The 26004-nt window shown below is 39.5% G+C and overlaps 1 protein-coding gene across 1 annotated transcript in view; it reads left to right on the top strand.

The window, feature by feature from the left end:
• The first annotated feature begins 11266 nt into the window (after nucleotides 1-11266).
• Nucleotides 11267-26004, top strand: part of slc22a13b (solute carrier family 22 member 13b) — a 47761-nt gene continuing 33023 nt past the window's right edge. Inside the window, exons 1-2 of the mRNA XM_069915446.1 lie at nucleotides 11267-11644; nucleotides 22566-22669. Of these exons, the coding sequence (XP_069771547.1) occupies nucleotides 11267-11644; nucleotides 22566-22669 (482 nt within the window). The remainder of the gene's footprint in view (nucleotides 11645-22565; nucleotides 22670-26004) is intronic.

Here is a 26004-nt window from a genome sequence, read left to right as displayed (position 1 = left end):
TGTGTATTTTGGTCAGTATGGTTCGTAGTGTGAAAATTTTTTTAAAAACTGTTGAGCAAGCTAAGGCAGACAGTAGGAAAATTGACCTCTATACATGGTCGCATGGAGAACACTCTTCCTTTGTGCCCAAAGACCTCAAAAACTGCAAATATGTCTTGGTCAACCTTTTCAGATGCCTTATGAAGAACCTTGTAGGATACTCAGACAAACTAGGTCAACCTGTATATTGGACATTGGAGAGAAGCCGCAGTCTTTCACTATTGACAGGTTTAACCACCAGCTCATGTGACGTCTTCCCCACTGCAGCAGCCAACAGTCCATCACAGAGGTCGACCACCTAAAAGACAGACAAACATTTCTACCAGCTCTTGGGGTGGGAGGGGCATGTAGTGGTGCTACAACTCCCAGAAGGCATTGAACCAGCTATGTGACATCAGGGCGTGATGACGTCAGTACACTTTGAGCATGTGATTTTGGCTTTTCAAAGGTTACGCGGGTGGTGAAGTGTCAATACGTTTAATTCACTCTAGAAATGTGTGTTATTTTGTCATGTGTACTGTGATTCTAGTTGCCACAGAATCATTGATTAAGCTAAGAGTAGAGTTTTAGATGTGGTAAGGATATTGGAAATTTTATTCATTCTACATTGTCTTGTTCAAAAGTTAAACCTTTTTGGATTTCTATTAGTAAATTTTTGCAACAGGTTACAGGTGTTGTTTTTTCATTGAATTCTGAATTATTTTTGATGGGAAATTTTGAAACCATAACTCCTAAATTATTTTTATCAGATTTTCTGTTGAAATTTGTTAAATTAGCTTTGGTGATAGCAAGGAAATGTATTGCTGTCACTTGGAAATCAGATGTTTCATTAACATTAGGAAGATGGCAAACAGAGATTCAAAGTTGTATTCCATTAGAAAAATTGCACATAATTTGAGAGGTGAATGTTCTGTATCTTTACAGATTTGGAGCCTGTATGCTTGAACATTAGGTTTGAAATTATAAATAATTCATTTGAACCCTCCAGACCAGTGAAGTCTTCCCTTAAAAATAATTAAATGTTTTCTTGTGAAATGTTTTTGGGATCTTTGAGTGTTTCCTAAAGCAATCCAATTTAATATATAGCCATATTTATTATGTATTTTATTAATTTAGATTTTTTTTTGTAGTTAGTATTTTTAGTGGGGGGGTTGGGAGGGAGGGTTTAGTTAGGGTTTAGATAGGGTTCTTTTGTAGTTTTTCTTTCTTTTTCTTTATATATCAACATGTATTTAATCAATAACTTTGCAATAACATGATATAATGTTTTTTTTTATTACATATGTGTTGATCATAAATAAAATATTCAAAAAAAAGAGTAGAGTACCAGTCTTCATCTGAAAATGTTATATTCAAATCACGTTCCCAATCATTCTTAATTCCAGCCATTGAGGCTGATCTTAAATACATGATATTAATCCACCGTGAACAAACTGTAAGTTTTTTTTAAAATCAAGAATATTTGTATTTAAGATTCAAGCGAAATCAGAAAGCTTGGGCTGAACAAAATGCCTAACTTGTAAATATCTTAAAAAAGTCAATTAAGATTAAAATTAGCTGACAATTGTTCAAAAGTTATGTAAATAAAAAGATATTTATAATTTTTGATACCTAATCTATACCATTCCTTAAAACCTGCATCTAACACAGATTGCTGAAAAAGATGGTTATCTATAATGGGACTAGCCAGAGAAAAACTATTATAACCAAAACATATTCTAAATTGAGCCCATATTCTCAACCTATTTCTCATTATCGGATTATATGTCAATTTAGAAAAGGAAAAGAGTTTAAAAAAAGGTCAATGTCAATGTCATCTGGTTGGAGAGATCTCAGGAGGAAAATTAGGTGCTGCTCCTCCAATTTGTAGGTGGCCTTGATTTGGCAGTGCATGAAGCCCTGGATGAGCAGGTCAAAGAGGGAATGGAATGCAGATTCCGTGAATTGTTGTTTGGAACCCCAAAATGTGGTGAGGGAGGAGGTGTGGGCACAAATGTAGCACTTCCTGAGGAAGGTGCCAAGGGGGCAATTAGTGCAAAGGTATGCATGGAAAAGGGATTCATAGAGGGAGCAAGCCCTACAGAAGGAGGAGAGGGGAAGATGTGACTGGTGGTGACATCCTGCTGAAGGTGACAGAAATTGTGAGGATAATAAGTTGGATGCAGATGCTGGTGGGGTATTAGGTCAGGACAGGGTAAATCCTGTTTTTGTGGCATCTAATGGGAGATGGAGCCAGGGCAAATGTGTGAGATATGGAAGGGATGCAGGTAAGGGCTGTGTTGATGGTAGTAGAGAAGAAGCCACATTTTATGAAGAAGGAGGACATCTTGGATAATCCGGGCTGAAAGATCATTTATTGCAAACAGATATGATGGAGAAAAAGAGGAACTTTTGAAGTTTACCAATATCACTTGAGGTGTGCTTTATTATCTTCTGCATTGGTGTGGTGACATGTTTCCTCCATTGTATATAGTTATTGTTGGGTACTGTATATATGGAGCTGGCCTGCCCGCTGATGACTTATACTCTACGACTCCTTCCCCATGGTCTTAGGCCATAAAAGGTTGAGCCATCTCTCCCTTCCTGCCATTCCTATACCTGGATCTAGGCCAGCAAGGTTTTTCTGTTTATTAAAGCCTATCGTTCCCTCAGCCTTGTCTTGATGGTTACTGAGAGTACCCTACAACTTAATAAACATAAATTTATTCCTCCGGTAATGGAGAAGATGCTGCACCCCGATCGGTTAGAAGTGGACCCCCAATCTCCAGGAGCGTCTGAACAGTACGAGCAGTGGATCAGCTGCTTTGGCAATTTCCTCGAGGCCGCTGCCAAACAGGTCGACTCTGATGAAAAAAAAGCTCAAAGTTCTGCAAGCAAGATTCAGTCAGAGGGCTATCCAAGGCATCAGGAGCAGTGCTACTTATGCCAAGGCGATATAGCTGAGCAACAGGCCCTCTACAAACCAAGGGTCAATTATATGTACTCGCGTTACCTCCTGGTGTCCAGGAAACAGCAGCTTGGTGAGTCGGCAGAAGAATTCATTCGTGCCCTGCTTGTACTGGGGAGAGACTGTAGGGGTGGTTCAACAGGGGGCCGCCATCTTGTGCATCGGGCCACCCTGTCGACGACAAAGATGACGATCCAATCCTGGCATCAATTACACCAGGCCAGGCCAGCCCTCATCTGATCACCCACTCCATGATGAGGTCGAGGTGTATGAACATAGGATGAACTGTCTCTTCGATAGTGGCAGTATGGAGAGCTTCATCCATCCAGATGTGGTCCACAGACTCTCGCTCCCAGTCTAGCCAAAGAACGGCTGTTTTATGAACTCCAAAATAACTTTACAACATATCTTTAAATTTAGTAGTGGGCCACTATTTGGTCCTTTAGTCCCTCCTGTCTCTTTTTTTTTAAACTTTATTTAAGATTTTATAACATGAATAACATATAGGATTACATTAAAAAAATTAAGAATAAAATAATAAAATTACAATACAATATCAGTAATCTAAATAAACTATACCCTCCCCAATAATTATTACACATTAATAACCCAACTCAAATTAGTCCAACCCCCCCTTTCCCCCCAAAATAAAGAGTGAAGAATTAATAAAGTTAATAATATGTGAGGAAAAAAACCCACTTACAAAAAAAAACAAAAACATAACCGATTAAAATACTAACAAAAAGAAAAGTAATTAATACCAAGATATCAGACGTAAAAAACATATTTAAATCAAACTTAAATGCATATATTTAACAAACGGAGTTGAGATGAAACATATATTTAACTCAAACTTAATATAAAAAATTAGTAAAGTTAGTAACATTATCTATCAAAAATTATTAAACAATAATCAATTCTTAAAAAAAATTGTAGCATGAAAAAAAGATGAAAAAAAACTTTCTCTATTGAGATAAACCTTCACCAAATATCAACTAACTTCACATCTATCATCATATTAGTCACATAAACCACCATCTTAAAACAAAATTCAAACCTCGTTAAGCATTGTACAATTCAATTTTAGTACTCTTCCACATTTTTCCCTTTTACTCTTGAATAGTTATCCAATATAAGCTCCAATACCACATTTAAATATCCCCAATCATTACGTTAAAATTCAGATATGCAAATAATAAAAACACATCTACAACGAAATCTATATCTTCAACAAATGGAGCATAAACCACAAACAAAATTCAAGCCTTATTAAGAATTCTACAATTCAATTTATAACTTTCACCATTATTCCCTTTGTTCTATAACTAAAATAGCAAAATAATATACACCAGAATTACCACACCTTTCACCTTAAAGTTAAAGAAAAAATACTAAAAAAACTTAACCATCCCATGCACATTTACATTTCAGATATTCCTTATCTACTGAATAAACTTTACAAAAAAAAACACATCAATTTTTAGTTTTTTTAACAATCAAATACTTTCTTATGCTTTTTTTATGAACAAAAAAAAACCCTTCACTCTTTAATCTAATAATACAAAAGAAAAGGAAAAAATAAATGGGTAGGAGGTTAAAAATACCCCCTCCCGTCTAAACCGCGCAATGCGGTAACTCCCCAAAAAAAATGGTGTGAGATAGCTCACACGTAGCAGAGAACTTTCAGGAAATAGTGCCTATCCAGTTCTCTCCCCCAACTCTCACTTCATCTTAAACTAACATCATCATTATTTAATATCCCTTTTTTTAAAAAAAAAATTAGAAAAAAAAAGGACAACTCTTCTTTTAATCAGCTCCAACTGCCGAGTCACCATTACAACCATTCCTTCTTGGAGCACGGCTCTTTTCTTCCATCTCTTGTCTCCTTAGAGATCGCGGCGGACTATGTCTCTGTTGAAACTGAGTAATTGGCAGCTCTTGAGCAAATGCTATAGCTTCCTTTGGAGAATCAAAGAACTTTGGTTGGCAACCATCTTGAAAAACCTTCAAAACAGCTGGATATCTAAAGGTTGCCTTGTAACCTTTCTTCCACAACAACTCTTTAGCAGGATTGAATTCCCGTCGTTGGAACATAACTTCTTGACTCAAATCCGCATTGAAGAAAATTCTATTATTTTGAATAATCAAGGGTGATTTTCTCTGTTGTGCATTTCTAATAGCCACTCGTAAAATTATTTCTCTTTCATAATAATTCAAGCAACGAACCAAAACAGGTCTTGGACTTTGACCTGAAATAGATCTTCTACGCAAGGCTCTGTGAGCACGTTCCAGTATTATACCTTCCGGGAAATGTTCTTGACCCAGCACCTGCGGAATCCATTCAGTAAAAAATTTTCTTGGGTCTGGTCCCTCCATACCTTCCGGCAAACCAATAATCTTTATATTGTTCCGTCTGGATTGGTTTTCCAAATAATCAATCTTTTTCACCAAATTTTTATTTTGAGTTTGTAAGTCTTCGACCATTTTGGTAACATCAAAAACTTGATCCCGTATTTCGTCTATATCTTCTTCACACGAATTAAATTTATCTCTCACTTCAAGCTTAAAAGCTCCAAACTCAGCCATCTGTTGAGAATGTATTTTCACCAAAGTATTAAACCTAGTACCAAGTTCAGTCATAATCTTGGATAATCCCTGCATTGTATAAGATAATTTAGATTCAAGATTCACAAAAATCTTTTCAATTGGAAGAGATTTTGGCTCAACAGATTCCTGCTTCTTCTCCAAAGGATCTTCTATTCCTTCCTTCATTCTGGTTGCCTTCCTTGTAGTATGACTGCATGTGGAAACCCCAGTCACAGCCTCTCCAGCAATGACTGGAGGACGCTGGCCGGGGTTTTCCCCAGTCCATAATGTATTAAATTCTCCCAGTACATCAAGTTGTATAGGTTCTTGTATCTCAAGAGATGCAGTTTGCAGCGCCACCTCTACAGTTGACAAATGCCTTTAAGTAACTCTTTGTTCTAAAGGCTGTTTGGCGCCCTCTTTAAGGGGCTCTACCGATGTAACATAGAGCTCTACATCCGAACACTGTACCTCTCTCCTGGGATCCATTTCACGCTGAGTCCCGGTGTCTTTCCTGTAGGTAGGCTCCAAAACTTGAACTTTTGGAAAATGTAGTTTTTTGATGATCTGTTGTCGTTTTTTTTGCTCTTTTCCACCAATTGTACCATCATAAGTTAAATTAACAGCACTGAAATTATCTAAACTTTTAAAGAATTTTAACGGGCATTTCTAGACAAAACAATAAGATAGAGTCAGGAGAGGACTGGAAGGCACGTCTGATCCTTATGCCATCTTGCCACGCCCCCCCAGTCCCTGCTGTCTCATCGCAATTCCATCCTCCTCCTGGTAATTTTCCCTGTAACCCAGTGGTTCTCAACCTTTTTCTTTCCATTCACATTCTACTTTACGTAATCCCTATGCCATCGGTGCTCTGTGATTGATAAGGGATTGCTTAAGGTGGTATGTGGGTGGAAAGAAAAAGTTTGAAAACCACCATTTTAATCGTACCTAATTGACTTGTTATGTGTGTGGTTTCATAACTCCAAAGGAAATGGACCAATGACAATTTTTCTCAAGCAACATATTTCAGTAAAAATTGGGTCTAGAACAGTGATTTTTTTTTTATTGGTACTTGAGTGGAAAGAAAAAGGTTGAGAACCACTGCTGTAACCTATTCTCATATTCTCATCAGATTTTCAGATCTTAGATTTATTGTCCGAGTACATGTATTACATAAAACTCTGAGATTTGCCACTTATTGGTAGTGCAGAAAATTGTACTCAACACACACATTTAAACAAATAAAGTAGTGTAAACAAACAGACTCTGCAATACAGAGACGGAAAAAAATCAAAGTGCGCAAGCAAGAGTCCTTAAATAGGTGCCTGAATGAGTTTGTTGTTGAGTCTGATGGTGGAGGGGTAGCAGCCGTTCCTGATCCTGGTGGTGCACGTTTTGTGGCACCTACACCTCTTTCTTGATGGTAGCAGCGAAAACAGATCATGTGCTGGGTAGTGAGGATCTTTGATGATTGCTGCTGCTCTCTGATGGCAGTGTTCCCTGTAAATGTTCTTGATGATGGGGAGGGTTTTGCCTGTTATATCCTGAGATATGTCCACTACATTTTGCAAGGCTTTATGCTCCTTGGTATTGGTGACCCCATACCAGACTGTGATGCAGCCAATCAGCACTCTTTCCACCACACATCTATAGAAATTTGCCAGGGCTTCTGATGTCATAGAAAACCTCCGCAAACTCCTGAGGACATGCCTTCTTCATTATGCCATTAGTGTGTTGAGTCTAGGAAAGATCAGCACCACCATTCATATTTTTTTGGGATGTGGAATGAAATCAGACCACTTAGAGGAAGTCTATGCAACCATAGGAATAATGTTTAAACGTCAAACAGACAGCATTTGAGGTCAAGATTGGCCATGGTGCAGTTAGCTTAGTGATTATGAGATCCAGTTGGCTCCCCCGAAAGGACCTACTGCCCAGGCCTACTGCCAATGGCTCTGTATAGGGTTTAAATGGCCTGTTGAAGGATCCAACAGTGTTTTATTTAAAATCCTGTGGCCATGGTGTTTGGGCCCAAGATGGCAGTGCCTGTGTTCGGCAGCAGCCACAATGGGTTACAGATTCTGGGGGAGCAACTACCTATTTTATTACATAACAACAAATAGTATGTGACCTGATTGGTGTAATGTCATTGTAGTGCTAGTGGCCTGGGTTTGAAACTGCTGTGTGTAATGAGTTAGTACGTGTGCATTTCCTCTGGGACCTCCAGTTTTCTCCCACCCTTAAAAAAAGTGTGGGGGTTTGTAGGTTGATTGGTGTATCTGCAGGGCATGAGCTTATGGGACGGAGGTTATCAACGAAATCAGTGGTTCTCAACCTTTTTCTTTCCACTCACACACCACTGTAAGTAATCCCTATGCCATCGGTGCGCTCTGATTAGTAAGGGATTGCTTAAGGTGGAATGTGAGTGGGAAGGGAAGGTTGAGAATCACTGCTCCAGACCAAATTCTTAATGAAATGTTTTGTTTTAGAAAAATTGTCACTGGCCTTTGGAGTTATGAAACTCTTCACATAACGAGTCAATTAGGTATGATTAAAATAGTGGTTTTCAAACTTTTTCTTTCCACCCACATACCACCTTAAGCAATGGCATAGGGAATACTTAAAGCAGTATGTGAGTGGAAAAAAAAAGTTTGAGAACCACTGTTAACCAATCAATGCATTTTTAAATATAATTCCCTTTGCAGCTTTTATCAATGAGCTTTAATATCTATTCTTAATCCCCATTCTCAACAAATAGGATTTGTTTTTATCTGCTCTGTCTCAGCCTCCATTTTAAAAACATTTGTCACAACTCATCAAAGGAAAATAATCTTCAGTAAACTTCTCAAGTAACATACATCCTGCAAACTACGCAATAATTCTTTTGGCACACAAACTCCAGACATTTTTGGAGGTTGGGAGGAAACAAGAGCGCCCGGAGGAAACCCATGCAGAGACGGGGAGAGCATACAAACTCCTTACAGACAGTGCCGGATTTGAACCTGGTTTGTTGGCACTGTAATAACATTGTGCTAACCACTACATTAACTGCACTGCTTTCTTGACTTGCTTAGTCATTTCAAAGATTCAGACAGACACGTTCCTTCACTGTCTATATTAATTGCATATATGCATTAAATGTAATCGTTTGCTTGTCTAAGAATGCTGTAGCCACTCTATCACCACTTTTTACAAGCAAACACATTAAATATTCTTTATTTGACTGTGTAAGTCAGTGGAAGTAATTTCCATGCCATAAATTCTCTGTGATTAGTAAGGGATTTCTTAAGGTGGTAGGCGAGTGGGAATAAAAAGTTTGAAAACCACTTTTTTTCAATATTTTTATTGGTTTTGATAGGAAATACAATACAATGAAGAAAATAGAATAAAACTGAAAATACAGTATCATGTGTGTGTGTTTTTAATTTATATATATATGTAGAAACTTCAAACAGAATAAACATGATTCCCCTCTACTGCGACACGTGAAAATGAAAAAAAAATCAAAAGTATTGCATGAAAAGACACCCACCCAACCTACTCTAATAAAAAAAACAGCTGAGGTTTACATGTATTTTGCAGTTTTTGGTTCCTATAAGTGAGTACATCTAATCACATTAAAAACACTGACATCAAATGAAAATAAGACATAAAAGGTCACTACGTATCTTTAAATTTCATCGATGAAAATTTCATCGATGAATCAAATACATGATTTCTAATTTTTTCTAAACTTAGACAAGACATAATATGAGAAAATCATTCAAACACTTTTGGAGATTTAGAGTCTTTCCATTTGAATAAGATAGCTCTTCTAGCCAACAATGTAGAGAAGGTCATAACCTGTTGAACAGGTACAGAAAAACTCCCTATGTCTGGGTCAATAGCCCTGAAAGAACAGTATTAGGTTCGGTCATAATTCCACCTGGAGTATAGTCGAAAAGATGTTAAAAATTTCTTTCCAATAGTTTTCCAAGGATGAACAAGATCAAAATCTATATGTCAATGTAGTAATTTCAAATTTGTATCTGTCACAAATAGGGTTAATATTAGAAAAATATGCTAGTCAATTTATCTTTGAGCAGGTGAACACGATGCACCACTTTGAATTGGATAAATGAATGTAGGGAGCATATAGAAGAGGTATTTACCAGTTTAAAAATCTTGTCCCATTGATCCTCAGATAAGGATCTTGCAAGTTTCAGTTCCCAAGCTGTTTTCATATATCGATCAATTATTTATAGTTGAGAAAAGTAATTATGAGAGATAGCACTAGATAAACCAAAGTTTTTTTAAATTAAAAAAAATCCTAAATTGGAACCAGATTCACAATATATATTTGAGTATTGGATTAGATGTATTCCTACTGATCTTAGAAAAGCTAAATGGAAGAGAAGCATCCAATAAAGAGGCCACTGAACACTGTTGTATAGATTTCAATTCTAAATCTATCCATAATGGATGATCCAATTTATCAGAATAATAGTCCACTGTTTTGATCGTACCTCATTGACTCATAATGTGCAGGGTTTCATAACTCCAAAGGAAATAGGCTAATGACAATTTTTCTCAAGCAAAATATTTCAGTAACAATTGGGTCTAGAGCAGTGGTTCTCAACCTTCCCTTCCCATTCACATACCACAAATAATCCCTTCCTAAACACAGAGCACTGATGGCATAGGGCTTATTTAAGGTAGTATGTGAGTGGAAAGAAAAAGTTTGAAAACCACTGGTGTAAGTGAAACTGAGAAGCACTCAGAAAACTGGAGATCACCCAAATCAAGATAACTTACTTTAAGTGTCTTCCAATCCACCAAATGTTATCTTAATTCAGTTCTCAAAAGTGCTGGAGAAATTTGGTTAGGTCCAAAACATCGACTGCCTGTCTTTTATTTCCAATGGATGCCATGTAATCTGCTGAGATACTCCAGCCATTTTGTATACTATACTAAACCCCAGAATCTGCAGATTTTCTTGTTTTCCTTAAAATTGATTCCTCCAGTCCAGCAACAGAAGGCAATATGTACTATTTGCAACACAGACTACAGGAGCCAACTTAGTCTTCACTGTATATCAGAATCTTTGTCTTAGAGGATTAAGGTGTCAGGGGCATAGGATTTTCTTCATCTGTAGACTCCAAGTTGTGCATCTTTCTGACTTGCTGTGCAATTTCTTCATAGTTACTGAACCAGTATCCACTATGGGTTTGCAAGGATTGCAGTGGTTCACAAAAAAAGCTTGCCACTGCCTTTTCAAGGTCATTTACAAATAGTTACCAAATGTTGCCCATACCAGAGATATCGAAGTCTCGTGAGAGATTAAAAATAAGCTTGAAATGTTAAAATTAGATTCCAACCATGCCATATTTTCCTTAAGGTTGCATGGTATGAATTAAGATGAAAACAAAATACCATTTAACTGCTGAATTTAATTTTAAGTACACTTGGAATTTCCAGGTTTCATACCCTTCTTTTAATTGAGAGGATTAGATGTGTTCTTAACATGCATCATTCTCCGTAATTTTTGAACTGTGCTGTGAGATGACATTTTTCACCTTTATTCATTATAAAAATTAACTGTGTCTGGTTAATTGTAGACAACAATGAAAGAGTGTTAATCCAGTTGCTTTGTACTAGTTCAGACTTTGTACATTGCTTGATTTAGAAAACACATACTGTTCATCAAAAGTCAAGATGAGCGAGTTTGGTGAAATTCTTAAGAACGTGGGAGAATTTGGTCCATTTCAAAAACGTTTGCTGGTGTTGATAGGTTTCACATACATGTTTGCAGGATTCCACTTACTTGCCCAGGTTTTTACTGGAGCGAACGCTCAGCATCGTTGTCAGGCCGACTGGATTCTAAACATCACGAATGACTTAACCAGAGAAGAACAATTGCTCCTGACAATTCCAAAAGAAAAGGATGGATCTTATCAAAAATGTAAAATGTACGTGCCTCACCCAGATAAAGATATGGAGTGGATTTTGTTACATGCAAATGAGACCACGGTAAAATGTGAAGAAGGATGGATATACAACTTGTCACAATATAGATCGACCATAGTTACAGAGGTTTGTGGCTTTTTAAATTATAGTGTACATAATTTGTCTTTGATAATGTCCCTGCAAATGCCACCATTGGCTGCACATTTGCAGATTATGGACAAGAGAGATTGGAATATTAATTTCGTTGCCATGTACTTATTTGTTGTAAAATTTAATTCAAGGTAATGTTATTGTCACATAAGAAAAATATTGCACAAAATTTCCATTGGCCTCCTGTAAGACAGACAAGGATTCACCATCAGCAGAAATTGCCCTGTGCCCCTTATTGTCAGAGAAAGAGAAGCAAAAGAGTCACTGAGTGTTCGTAGATTTGCCTCCAGTATTCCCACAGTCTCTGTAGTAACACAGAATTCAGTCCAAACCATCGGCAACCCAAGATCCAGGTCCAAACCTATTAAAATATCAGGACGTCCTCAGCATCCTCTTGCATCTCGGTTCTAATACCTGGTACCCCTTCAGCCATTCTCAAGCCAGTCTCCAGCAGTCCACAGCCTGGTGCAAGTCTCTTGACCGCAGTCACCAGTAGCCCGCTTTGAAATGCAATGTCATTTTCAGGGGGAAAAAGAGAAACAATAATGTGTAGTGAGTTTGAAAGCAATTGGATTAGACCATGTGTAGGAATATCAAGATGGCAAAATCATCAAAGAACTAGATAAGACTACAAGAACATACAAGACCTCACACAAACCATCCCAGCTGGAAATGGGAAAAAGCACAGTCAACAGTTCCCATTTCTCACGTTGCAATGTGGAGATGGATACATTATACTTTTGATTCAATCAGGTACTTAAGAATGATGTGATTTGGTGAACAAGAATATCAGTGAATATTAAACAAAATAGGTGTTCATAAATCAGAGAGATGAGGTTAGTGAGAAAAGTACCAATGTGGGCAATGATAACCTATGACAGGAAAGAATAAAGAGCACATATTCAGAGTAAGTACATAAAATGAGAGATTACAAATAATAAAAGAACAGATTAAAAGCAGACTTTATACGTGAATGCATAACATTTTGGAAAAAAAAGCAATGAACTCTGAAGACTAAATACAAATAACTATAACCTATTTGCCCTTTCTGAGTATAAACCTTATAAACTTAACGCTTTCATGTTGATTAAGGTGTCTTGAACATTTGAATGCCTCAGTGTAGATTTTAAAGGACCACTACCCTCAAATAATAAGAATACCTATTTCCCTAACATCATTGATGAATTCTCTCGTTTCACCTTCGCTACACCATGTGCTGATATTTCAACATGTTCTGTTATTAATGTCTTGATATGTTTTTCAGTATTTTCGGTTATCCTAACTTCATTCTTAGTGACAGAGGGTCAGCTTTTATGAGTTCTGAACTTAGGCAATACCTTCTTGATAGGGGTTTAGCTACAAGTCATACAATCCATGGAGTAAAGGCCAAGTAGAGCGCAGTAATGGTACAATCTGGAAAGCTGTTACTCTAGCACTAAAATCAAAAGGTCTCCCCACCAGTCCCTGGCAAGAGGTGCTGCCAGAGGCTTTAAACTCTATCCGTACTTTGTTTCGTACGCTACCAATGAAACTCCTCACCAACGTCTTTTTCTTTTCCCTAGAAAAGCGAAAACTGGATCAACCTTGCCAACATGGCTATCTAAACCCAGAGAAATTTTGTTGAGAAAACATTAGACCCAGCAAGGCTGACCTGCTCATCGAGCATGTGCAACTGTTTCATGCTAATCTGCAGTATGCTCAGATTATTTTTCCTGATGGAAGAAAGGACACTTTCCCTTAGGGATCAGGCCTCGCCTAGTCTACAGCCTGCTAGCCCTTCCACTGACCTGACTCCTTTTTTACACTCCCCATCTCGAGAAACGCCCGAGGAGCAACATTCATTTCATGAGAATGTTTCCCCATGCTCTCCACTCCCTTCCACACCTGGTGACAGAAGTCCTTCAGTTGGAGATAAGTCTCCCCCATCTGTGCCTTTGCATAGGTCAACATGTCTGTCTTACAAGATCATTTCTAATCTTTGCTATGATTACAATGAGCTCAGTTGCAGTGTGTTTTCTCAGACTCGCAGCTTGTTTTTTTTTACTCAGTATTCTCATTTATTCTAACCCTTGCTCTTCTGTAATCTTTTTGCTTTTGCTTTGGCCGTTATTGTATTTTATTAAAATTGGTCGATTTTGCATGGGGTGGGGGGGGGGGGGGTGGTCATGTATGTGATGATGTGTCGCTTGCTATTGGCTTTGTCTGTAGAGATACTTAACCCTACCGGTATAACAAATGGAAATGCTTTCCCACTGACCAGTTAGAGGTGGTTTTAGCTGCTAATAAAAGCCCACTATTGGTATAATACTTTACTGGTCCATGTCTATGGCATATCAATAGGTAAGGGAAAATTTGTTGAGAAAGACAGATAATTTTCCGGAGGATAGATCTGTTGAATTGCAATTAGAGTTGGAGAAACTGAGGGTGGAAGAAGAAAGAACGAAAGGGAATTTTGAGTGGCAGAAACAACAAAATGAGGGAGTGGAAGCTGAAAACCAGAGGAAATATGAGTTAGAGGTGGGTGAAAGATGGAGGGAGGATGAGGAAAGGGACAGATAGTTTCAATTAGAGAAGTTAAAAATTGAGATGGAGGCTGAATTGAGAATTGAGGCTGTAACTCCTGGGGAGAGGTTTTTGGCTAGTGGAGAGGTGAATCTAGTTCCTCCTTTTGATGAAGGAGATATAGATACTTATTTTCAGCTTTTTGAAAAGGTTGCTGAGAGCTTAAGATGGCCAAAAGAAAAATGCTCCAAAGAGTATTGAAGGGAAAAGCACAAATTGCAAACTCTGGTTTGACTACAGAGCTAGTGGCAAATTATGATACTGTTAAACAGGCAGTTAGGGATGAAGATCCAGCTGCGCTGGGTGGGTCACGTCTCCAGAATGGAGGACCATCGCCTTCCCAAGATCGTGTTATATGGCGAGCTCTCCACTGGCCACCGTGACAGAGGTGCACCAAAGAAAAGGTACAAGGACTGCCTAAAGAAATCTCTTGGTGCCTGCCACATTGACCACCGCCAGTGGGCTGATATCGCCTCAAACCGTGCATCTTGGCGCCTCACAGTTTGGCGGGCAGCAACCTCCTTTGAAGAAGACCGCAGAGCCCACCTCACTGACAAAAGGCAAAGGAGGAAAAACCCAACACCCAACCCCAACCAACCATTTTTCCCCTGCAGCCGCTGCAACCGTGTCTGCCTGTCCCGCATCGGACTTGTTAGCCACAAACGAGCCTGCAGCTGACGTGGACTTTTACCCCCTCCATAAATCTTCATCCGCGAAGCCAAGCCAAAGAAACAGGCAGTATTGAAAGCTTATGAGTTGGTTCCAGAAGTATATAGACAAAAATTTAGGAGCAAAACATGGAGCCAATCTTGTATGGATTTTGCTCTGAAGAAATCTCTATGTTTTGACCATTGGGGAACCTCAAAAGAAATAAATAAAGATTTTGAAAGATTGAGAGAATTCACATTATTTGAGGAAATTAAAAGGGTTGTTCTAAATAAGATTAAATTATATCTGGATGAGAGAGATGTGGGGACGTGGCGGCAAATGGATAGGTTAGCGGATGAATATGCCCTGATTCACAAAAATACATTTCAGAATAGCAGGTGTTTTCAGGGAGTTAATGTGGAGCAGATTAATAAGCCTGTTCAGAAGGTTAATGTGGAGCAGACTAGTAAGCCTGAAATTAAGGCTGGGGAGAATGTTAAGAGAAAAGATGAAGGTAAGATAGGAAAGGAGAGAACTTCTGGATTTGTATGTCATCTTTGTAATAAACCCGGTCATGTTATTGTGAATTGTTTTGTGTTGAAAAAGACACAAGAAAAGGAGGTTTTACCAGAAGCATGTATTCAGACAGGTGAATTTAAGGAGGCCAGATGTTCCAAATCTGGTAAGGGAATTACGGATGCTTTCAAGCCTTTTGTGTCAGAGGGCTTGGTTTCAGTAAAGGAGGGAGAATCACAGGTACCAGTTAAATTTCTTAGAGATACTGGGGCTGCTCAGTCACTGTTGTTGGAAAATGTTTTAATTCTTGATCCAAAGACTGACATAGGGGAGATGACTTTGAGTAGAGGTGAGGTAGAGTTAATATCTCTTCACAACATAGTGCTGAATTCAGAATTAGTTAAAGGACCTGTTGTAGTAGGAGTTATTTCAAAGTTACCCACGCAAGGAGTCTCATTTTTATTAGGGAATGATTTGGTAGAGGATAACGTTGGGTCAGTTTTGAGATTAATAAATCAGCCTAGTAAGGATGAGGTGGAAGATTATTGTGAGATATATCCTACATGTGCTGTAACAAGGTCTGTGACTAAGAAAATGATGAAAACTGAAGAAGATCCCATTGATAGAGACTTGCCCAGTGCTTCTGAAATAATCTTGAAAGAGCAGGTTAATTGTGAGAGTCAGGATTTCTTTTTGTCAAGGAAAGAGTTAATTCAGCAAGAGGACGGATGATGATCTTATTTACTTAAGATACAAAGCAGTAACTAAACAGAAGATTAAAGAAATGGCTTGTGGATATTACTTGAAGGGTGAATTGTTGATGAGAAAATTGAGACCTTTTGATATTTCTGCTAATGAAGAGTGTGGAGAGGGGGGCTGATTCATCAGATGGTTGTTCCTAGAAATTACAGGAATGAAATTTTAAATCTAGCCCACAGTACTCCTTTGGGTGGTCATCTTTGCGTGAAGAAAACCATGAATAAGATTTTGAAACAATTTTTCTGGCCTGGTTTGAGGACGGATATTATAAATTGGTGCCGACATGTCACTTTTGTCAGGTTGTGGGGAAACCTAACCAGGGTCCTCCAGTAGCTCCATTACAACCTATTCCTGTTATTGGGAAACCTTTCACTAGGGTTATTGTGGATTGTGTAGGTCCCCTGCCTAAAACTAAGTCTGGGAATCAGTACATTAACCATTATGTGTACAGTGTCGAGATTCCAGAGGCTATACCATTAAGGAATATTAAAGCCAAAGTGGTGGTAAAAGCTTTGGAAAGATTTTTTGGATTACCTAAGGAGATCCAGAGTGATCAAGGATTTAACTTTATGCCCAGGTTGTTTCAGCAGTTGATTTATGAGTTGGGAGTAAAACAGATCACTTCATCTGTGTACCATCCTGAAATTCAGGGAGCTTTGGAAAGATTTCATTCTACTCTTAAAAATATGATGAGGATTTATTGTCCGGAGAAAGGGAAAGACTGGGATGAAGGTATTCATTTATTGCTATTTGCGGCAATCGAGTCTGTACAGGATTCATTAGGTTTCAGCCCTTTTGAAATTGTGTTTGGACATCAGATTAGAGGACCTTTAATGTTGATAAAAGAACAGTGGGTTAATGAGGATTTGCAGTTGGACTTGCTGGATTATGTTTCTAAATTTAAAGATAGGTAACAAAAAGTATGGACTTTGGGTCAAGAATTTATAAATTCCTCAGGGTAAAACGAAATGTTTATTTGACAGGAAATCTTAAGTGAGGAATTTTAAGTCAGGAAGTAAAGTTTTAATTTTGTTCCCAACACATGACACTCCTTTGAGAGCTAGATTTTCTGGACCATATGTAGTTAAGTCAAAACTGAATGATGTTAACTATGTTGTAAATACTCCAGATCGAAGGTTAGTCACATAAATATGTTGAAACCTTATTATGAGGATAAGGGTGGTGGAGAACAATCTGTATCAGAGGTGTTAGTTGTTGACAGGGTTGAGGAAGTTATGGATCATAAGATTATGGAAACAGAAACTTGTGAGGGTAACCTTAAAGAAACCACGGTTCATGTGCTCCTGTATAACTCAGCAATTTTGGAAAATTTGGAGGAAAGTTGCAAGAACAGATGCAATTGAAATAATTAGTTTTGAAATATGCAAATTTGTTTCTTAATGTGCCAAAAAGGGCATCAGTGATTTATCACGATGTGGATGTGGGAGAGGCAAGCCTCATAAAACAACACCCATATAGAATAACCATTTAGAAGAGTAAAATCATGGATCAGGAGGTGAAATATATGTTCAAATATGATATTATTAGACATTCAAACTCAGCTTGGAGTTCTCCTTGTGTTCTGGTACCAAAACAAGATGGAACTGTTAGGTTCTATACATATTACAGGAAGGTTATTTCAGTAACTAAAACAGATGCTTATCCTATTCCGAGAATAGATGACTGTATTGATAAAATTGGGAAAGATAAATTTCTTATTAAGGTGGATTTGTTGAAGGGTTACTGGTGTGTGCCTCTAACTGAGAGAGGAAAGATTATTTTGGCTTTGTAACTTCATCTGGTTTGTAAGAGTGTTACCTATTGGCATGAAAAATGCCCCTGCATTTTATCCTTCCAAAGGATAATTAATTCTGTAATCCAAGGGTTAACACATAGAGATGCTTATATTGATGACTTGGTCACAAAAAGTGACAGATGGGAAGAACATCTGAGGGAAATGGACAAATTGTTTGGAAGATTATCCAAAGCAAACTTAACTGTTAATTTAGCAAAAAGTAAATTTGCAAATGCCACGGTAAACTACTTAGGTAATGTAGTTGGTCATGACCAAGTTGCACCTATTCAAGCTAAGGCGAATGCAATTTCTGAATTTCCTATTCCCAATGAGCAGTGAGAAGGTTTTTAGGAATGGCAGGATATAATAGGAAATTTTGCAGAAATTTTGCTGAGGTTACTCCTCCTTTAACCAATCTTTTGAAGAAAGGGGAGAAATTTGTGTGGACTAAAGTTTGTCAGACAGCTTTGGAAAATTTAAAGGAGATGGTATGCCATTACCCTGTTTTAAAATCTCCTTATTTTGACAGATCATTTTCTTTAGGAGTGGATGCCAGTGAGGGGACATTGTAATTGCATAGGGAAGAAATTGCAAGAGCCCTGGCAGAGATATTTGCATCATCATTAAGCCTGGGTAAGGTGCGAGAAGACTGGAGGGTAACTAATTAATGCACAGTTCAGGCCCTTCAGCCCACAATGTTGTGCTGACCTATATAAATCTATTGAAAACTCAAAACCTTCCCTACCTCATAACCCTCTATTTTTTCTTCAACCATGAGCTGTCTAAGAGTCTTTTAAATCCCCCTATTGCTCAAGCCTTCACCATCACCCCTGGGAACACATTCCAGGCACCCTATGTAAAAAGAAAAACAAAAATGACCCTGGACATCACCCCTAAAGTTTCCTCCCCCACTTTGTACAGATGTTCCTTGGTGTTTATTATTCTCACCCTGTGAAAAGGTACTGGCTCTCCTCCCTCTCAAAATCTGATCTCTAAAATAAAACCTCTTCAATAATCATTGGAATGTCTTGTGTAAACCGAGACCAAAATTGTCAATAAAGGCAGTACAAAAACTTTCTGGAATAAAACATTAACATATTGATCACACATTGATGGCATCTCTTCACTACCATAAATCTTTAACGAACCTTCACAAGTGATCAAGGCAATGTGGTGCACATGTGGAAAACATTAGTTCAACATACCACAAAAAATGTAAACAGAACGATTTCAATAATAAACAGATAATGCGAAACTTTTCATTGGACATTCTCATCCTCTTCCTCAAGCAGATGAATGTAGGAGCTGGGATAATGGCCAATGAGGGAGTGATCAGCTGAACCCTCCACACCACCCCGTGGTGAGGGTGCCCTGCTTGAGGAGGTGATGATGGTTGGCATATGGGCAGGGTTCACATTGGAGCCGGAAGATAGCAGTGGGATGAGCAAGGCTGTGTAGGGCGATAGGAGGGAGAAGAATAGAAAGGGGAGGGCTGACGGTGGTGAGAGGAGGGAGGGGTATGCTGTGAGGCTTATGGCAGCATGGAGGCGGAAGATGGTTGAAAGGAGGGGGAAGCTCGTGGGAAGGAGGCTGGTTGGGAAGTGGAGGAAGGAGGCAGGAGGCCTACCAATGGAGGAAGGAGACTGGATGGTGGAGAGGCAAGGCTGGACTTGCACAATTACTTTGATGTATGAGGCAATTCTCGTTATCCCTGCAGTCAGTGCCTGCATCTCCTGCCTAATCTCACTTATCAGGTGTGCGAATCCATTGCTGTTTGCCTGGTGCTCCTGTCTGTTGGTGCCACGTTCCTGACTTTCGGTCTGTTGCTGTGTCAACCATTGCTCCTGTATTAGCCCCTGCAACATCTCCACCTGCCTCTCCCTTCAGTCCTGTTCTCTTTCTTGGTCCATCTGGTCTATTTCAGATAGATGCCCATGCATCTCGGTTGCCGCCTCCTGCCTTTTTGTGGGTTTCTTAAGTTTCTGCCTCCTTCTGCCTCCTGGGTAGAGGTGAGACACATATGTGAATTAGATGCCATGTCATGACCATGAATTGACATTGAACATATTAATTATGAGTCTTACCAGCTTCCAGTGCAGCAGGAAATGTGATCCCTGTTTTTTCGGCTGTTGTCATCTGGTCAGTTGCAGTCTGACGGGCAGTTGAGGTAGTGGCAGGGGATGAGGCAGAAGGAGGGGTTGCAGTAAAGGTGGGGGGAAGGTACCAGGAGCAGATGAGGAACTGGGATAGTTGATGGATCTGGAGCAGACAAGGTAAAAGGGGCATCTTGTTCCTTGACCTCGCCTACCTCCGCCTCAGGTTGCAATCTGGGTTCAAGGGATGGTGCAGCAGTCCCACTTGTTGCCTGCAGGTGCCTACAAGGGCCAATGGTGTAGCTTGCCTGCTTGTACCCTAGATGTCATATGCCAGGTTAAAATAAGGCCAGTCCCAACAGTCTGCACCACTCCTCCCATTATGGTCCATGACCTGGTGATGCCTTCTCTATAGTGTCCTTAACTTGTTAATGACCTTTTTTATGTCACTCTGACACTCCATTGTCCCGAGCTTCGATGCAATACCCTCATAAAATTACCCATCTTTAATCGTGCCCAATAACTCACATCAAGCACCCTCCTCCAACCTTAAGGCGAGGAGCTCTTTCATCTCCCTATCCCCTAGTTGGAAGAAGACATTTTTAATATTTGTTTGTGTATGCAATGTTTTTCACTGATTTAAACTACTTTAAAATCACATCAAATCACACCTGATTTTATAATTCACAGTTTTTATAATCCTCTCCCAATGTGCCTGCTATTTTTATATTATATTAACTTCAAAGGATGAATGGAGGAGGAGTGTCTGCAATAACTTAGGACTCCAGCACATCTGCAGCACACTTCCCCATGGGGTTTAACATGCTCATGCAAAGAATAGCATCATTTCTATCCCAGAATGCAATTGCCCCATTCTACACTTGCCTGATTGCAACACTGACATCTGCAGACGCTGTGGATTGTACTTGGGGTCAAGGCAGTCTATTCCCAGCATGAGATGATGTCGTCTCACTCCAATGTTGAGAAGATTTTCCTTTGATGCTGGACCCGTTAATTCCTGGGACCAGTTGCAAGTGTGAAAAGGGTTATAATCTTGAAGACTTCATTTAATTCACCTCTCATCTTTCTTTGCTCCAAAAGGAAAAGCTCTAACTCTACCAACTTTGCCACATAAGGCACGTTCTCCAATCCAGGCAAAGTCCTGGTAAATTTCCTCTGCACCCTCTCCATAGCTTCTACATCCTTCCTGTAATGAGATGACCAGAATTGAACACAATATTCCAGTGTGGTCTAACCAGAGTTTTATAGAGCTGCAGCGTTACCTCTCGACTCTTGAACTCAATCCCTTGACTATTGAAGGCCAGCATATCATAAGCCTTCTTAACTACCCTATCAACCTGCATGGCAACCTTGAGAGATCTTTGTTTTGGACCCATGGTCCCTCTGTTCTTCCACACTGTTAAGAATCCTGGCATTAACCATGCACTCTGCAGAAAAGTTTGAGCCTCCAAAATGCATCACTTCACACTTATCCAGATTGAATTCCATTTGCCTCTCTTCTGCCCAACTCTATATCCTGATGTAACCTATAACAGCTTTCTGCACTACCCACATCTCCTCCAACCTTTAGTGTCATCTGCTCTGCTTCTATTAAAAAAAAGGGGTTTCTAAGGATAAGCCAGAGAAATGCACTCTGGTGAACTTCACATTTTGTGAGTATGGGGTTGGAGAGAGAGAATCTATTTGCATTTGGAAAATAAGGAACTGATTAGAGATCATCATCAAGGCTTTTCACGTGGAAAGTCATGTTTCAACAATTGGATTGAAGTTTTTGAGAGGTGACCAAGAAGACTGATGAGGGGAGGGTTGTAGGCATTATCCATGTAGACCTCAGCAAGGATGTTGACCGGGTCTTGCATGGCAGATCTTGCATCTGGAAGATCTTATCACACGAGTCCAGAGGGAGCTGGTCAATTGAATACAGAAGTGGTTTAATAGGAAGAGATAGAGGATTGTTCTTGAAGGTTGTTACTCAGATTGGAGGCCTGAGATCAGTGGTGTGCTGCAAGGATCTGTGATGTTCACTGTTGTTTGAGACTTTGATTGACATCAATGTACTTAGCATAGGTGTAAAGCGAATAGAGCAGAGGGCTAAGAATGTAGCCCTGTGATGCTCCGGTACTGATGTAGATCTATGGAGGAGATGATCTTACCAATCCTCACCGAATGCGGTCTGTGGGTGAGGAAATCAATTACACAGTAGGGTGTTGAATCCCAGGTCTTGGAGATTGCTCATTAGTTTTGAGGGGATGATGGTGTTAAACGCCGAACTGTAGTCAATAAATAAATACATCTTTGCTGTCCAGGTGTTCCATGGCTTTGTGTAGAACCAGTGAGATGTCATTCACTGTAGATCTGTTTCTACGATAAGTGAACTGGAATAGATCCAAATCACCACTCAATTTTATTCCTACACTTTAATATTTTTGAATAATAATTTAGTATAGTATAGAACAGGCTCACTATTCTGTCTTTTCCTAACTGATTATTATTGCCTCCCCAGTTTAATTTGGTTTGTGATCGAAAATGGCTAAGTCAGTTCTCGAGGACAAGTTCAATGATTGGCCTTCTTGCTGGAGCATTGTTGTTTGGTCCCCTGGCAGACAGGTAAGAACCAAAAGTTTGGATGCTCATTAAATTGGCCTTATCAACCTTGACAGAGTTGTGTCTTAATCCCACTTTGGTTATAAGATATTATTTTTCTTGATGTGTTTGGCATACAGTATCATTTGGGATAGTGTTTTGAGACCTGCAAGGTCTTTAATTAAATTTGGGATTAAGATCAGACACAGTCATTTGTGCATGTGATCCTCCTCAGCTGACCTTCTTCTGACCTTCTTCTGTCTGCTGTACTCAGATGAGTAACATGTGAAAACAAATGGAACTATCTGGTTCCTTGTACAGGTACACAATCCTTTATCTGGATATCTAAGATCCGGAAAGCTCCAAAATCTAGCAAGTGGGGAGAGAGAGATGGCAGCACAAGTCGGGCGGGCGAGGGGGGGGAAGAGACCGGGAGCGCAAGTTGGGTGGGCAAGGGGAGGGAGTCCGGCAGCTCGAGTCGGGTAGGCGGGGCAAGGTGAGGGGAGATGGCAGCGCGACTGGAAGGGGGTGGGGGTGGATATGGCACCACAATTTTAATCTGGCTTTCTGAAATCCTGAAAAATCCAAAATTCGGGACACTCTCTCTCCCAAGGGTTCCGGATAAAGGATTGTGTACCTGTACAAGTGGTTTCAGGATGCCATTAACAACAATCTGCTAGGGGGGACTCAGCAGGCCAAGAGGCATCGTTGAGATATAAGCATGGAGAAAAGTGTAGAATTTGCTGTTAAAGGCAGAGAAATGAGTAGTGATGCCTTTTGGTGGGAAGGCTGAGGACATAACTATAAATAATAGTCACATAACTATTCTTTGAAGTGCGTAGGAGAAGAAGAATTGGTGAAAAGTGTCGAGAAAGTCGCAGAGCCATTGATAACGCATATGCAATTGAGGCATGGAGTATAAAACCAGAGACGTCATGCTGAACCTCTATTCAGTAAAACTCCTGCTTTCTGGCACTTATGGTGATTGGTAGGTGCTGGATAAGTACATTTTATGGTTTCTTGAGATTTACTCTTACAATGTCTAACTAATATTCCTGCATTAAGATTAACAGTTTAAAAGACAAAACTACTGTTACTTACACTGAATAGTCTTCACTTGCATGAATATGCAAACCTTAAAACATTTCACTTTATTTTCAGTCACATTCTTTTAAAACATTTAACTGTCACTGCCTCTGCAGATTCCTCCTCCTCCACGGAGCCACCTGAAAGATGAACAATAACATTCTAGAAAATTAACTTTCCATCCCTCAAGTTTACAGAAAAGCCACTGACCTTCACAACGATAAGAGATTTATTTTCCTCAAATTTTATTTTGTTGGTTGCTTGAGGCTGCTGGTGGCTTGAATTCCAGAGACCAGGGGTTTTACTCTATAACTCTGGCCCAGCCTTAGCTGCAATATAATGTTCCTTTCTGGTTTCCTCATTGCGGGAAGGATGTGGGGAAGCACAGGAGAAGGTCCAAAGGAGATTTACAGGAATAATTTCTGGGATAAGGATGTGCTGGATAGACTGGAACCCATGAGATGGGAAAAGTGAGGGAAGATTTAAGAGGTGTCAGCCATTGAGCAGAAATATGCAGGGCAGGCAGGGCACGATGTAAAGCAGCATGAAATTCTACTTTAATTATAGTGCATTGAGAGAATCAAGTGCCAACGTCCAGGTATGAACTATGCTATGTAAAGGGATCATTGCGTCAAGGCTTGCAGATAATTTGATGATTTACTTCTGTGGAGAAAAGTTTGGAGTCAAGTTTTTTTGGAAAAAAAAATTAGATATACAGTGTAATGATAGTGATCATGTTTGCATTTGCTACTAGTAATGTCTTAAGGATATAGTTCCTGTTTGATTATACTTGGCTGCCAGCAGGGGGCTGAGACAGATAGCGAGATTGCTGGATGAGAGATCTGTAATGGAGGTTTTCAGCCTCATGGGCTTCTGACAACAACTTTAAAGAAGCTTTTCCTTCATCCATGTGTTATCTAAGAACTCACACATACGGATACAAGATGAAACATACACCATGGTAACAGGTCCTTTCAGCCCATGAGTCTGTGCCACTCAATTGCACCAAATTGACCAACAATGGTGGAAGGATACCGGAGCTCTTCGGGAAAACCCATGCAGACACAGGGAGAACGAACTAGCTCCTTGCAGGCAATGTGGGTTTTGAACCCCGGTCCCACTCACTGGTGCTGTAACTGTGTTGCACTAACTGTTATGCTAAGCATTTCTTCTCACCATCTTCAATCTCTCTGTTTCTCACTCTTGGCTTATGTTCTTGGTAAACAAAAGAGCCATGCAACAGGTAAAGGTTGTGGTGAGGGACCATTGAAGAATGGTTGAGTGCTTACATCAACTTTAAATGTTGAAAGAAGGTGAAAAGAAGGATTAGGTCTGGCAAGAACATGACATTCCGAACTAACCATCCAAGACTCATTTTACGAAACACTTATTTGGTTGTATATATGAATACTCGTCCTGCATGAGTATTGTTTGTCTGTATATGAGGATGTCTAGTTGTGTATCTGCATGTTTTGTACTGGGGATCTGAGGATGCTGTTTCATGAAATCAGATGATAATAAATTTGACGTGACTTGACATTCAATGGATTCAGCCCAGGGTCTTTGCACAGCCATTCCATAAGAACATAATGCCAATGATCATCAGGAGCATATCCTCTGTACACATGAGGTTGTGCAGGCTGACTATCCCTATAAAGTAGCTTTTGTTATTGAAAATTCGTGCGCCATCAGCTGCAAGAAAAATGAGCATATAAGTAAATGCTGTGTCATCTGTTTGACTGGTGTAGTTGTCATGGTTGAATAGCTGGCAGAGTCTGCAAGGCATCAGATGCATTCCTGATGATGACAGCAATGCCGTGAATGAAGGATGATGTGGCTTACGATTATGTCGTATGAAACTGGTTGTAAAGGATTGTTTGGAGCGGAGTGATGGAAGCATGTAATATGAGAAGTGAATGTCCCTTGAAAGTGAATTCACCATTTCTTTACTGAAAGAAAGATAGACAGCACAGCAACAGACCTGAGCCGCCCAAAATGCACCCATGTGACCAATTAACTGACCCTGAACGCTTTTGGAACATGGGAGGAAACCGGAGCACCCAGATTGCTCATCAGTTTTGAGGGGATGATGGTGTTAAACGCCGAACTGTAGTCAATAAAGAGCATCCTTATTTATAAATACATCTTTGCAGTCCAGGTGTTCCATGGCTTTGTGTAGAACCAGTGAGATGTCATTCACTATAGATCTGTTTCTACGATAAAGAGCATCCTTATTTATAAATACATCTTTGCAGTCCAGGTGTTCCATGGCT

This window comes from Narcine bancroftii, chromosome 2 (genome assembly GCF_036971445.1).
Source record: "Narcine bancroftii isolate sNarBan1 chromosome 2, sNarBan1.hap1, whole genome shotgun sequence".
Lineage (NCBI taxonomy): Eukaryota > Metazoa > Chordata > Chondrichthyes > Torpediniformes > Narcinidae > Narcine > Narcine bancroftii.
This window is presented reverse-complemented; position numbering and strand designations above follow the sequence as displayed.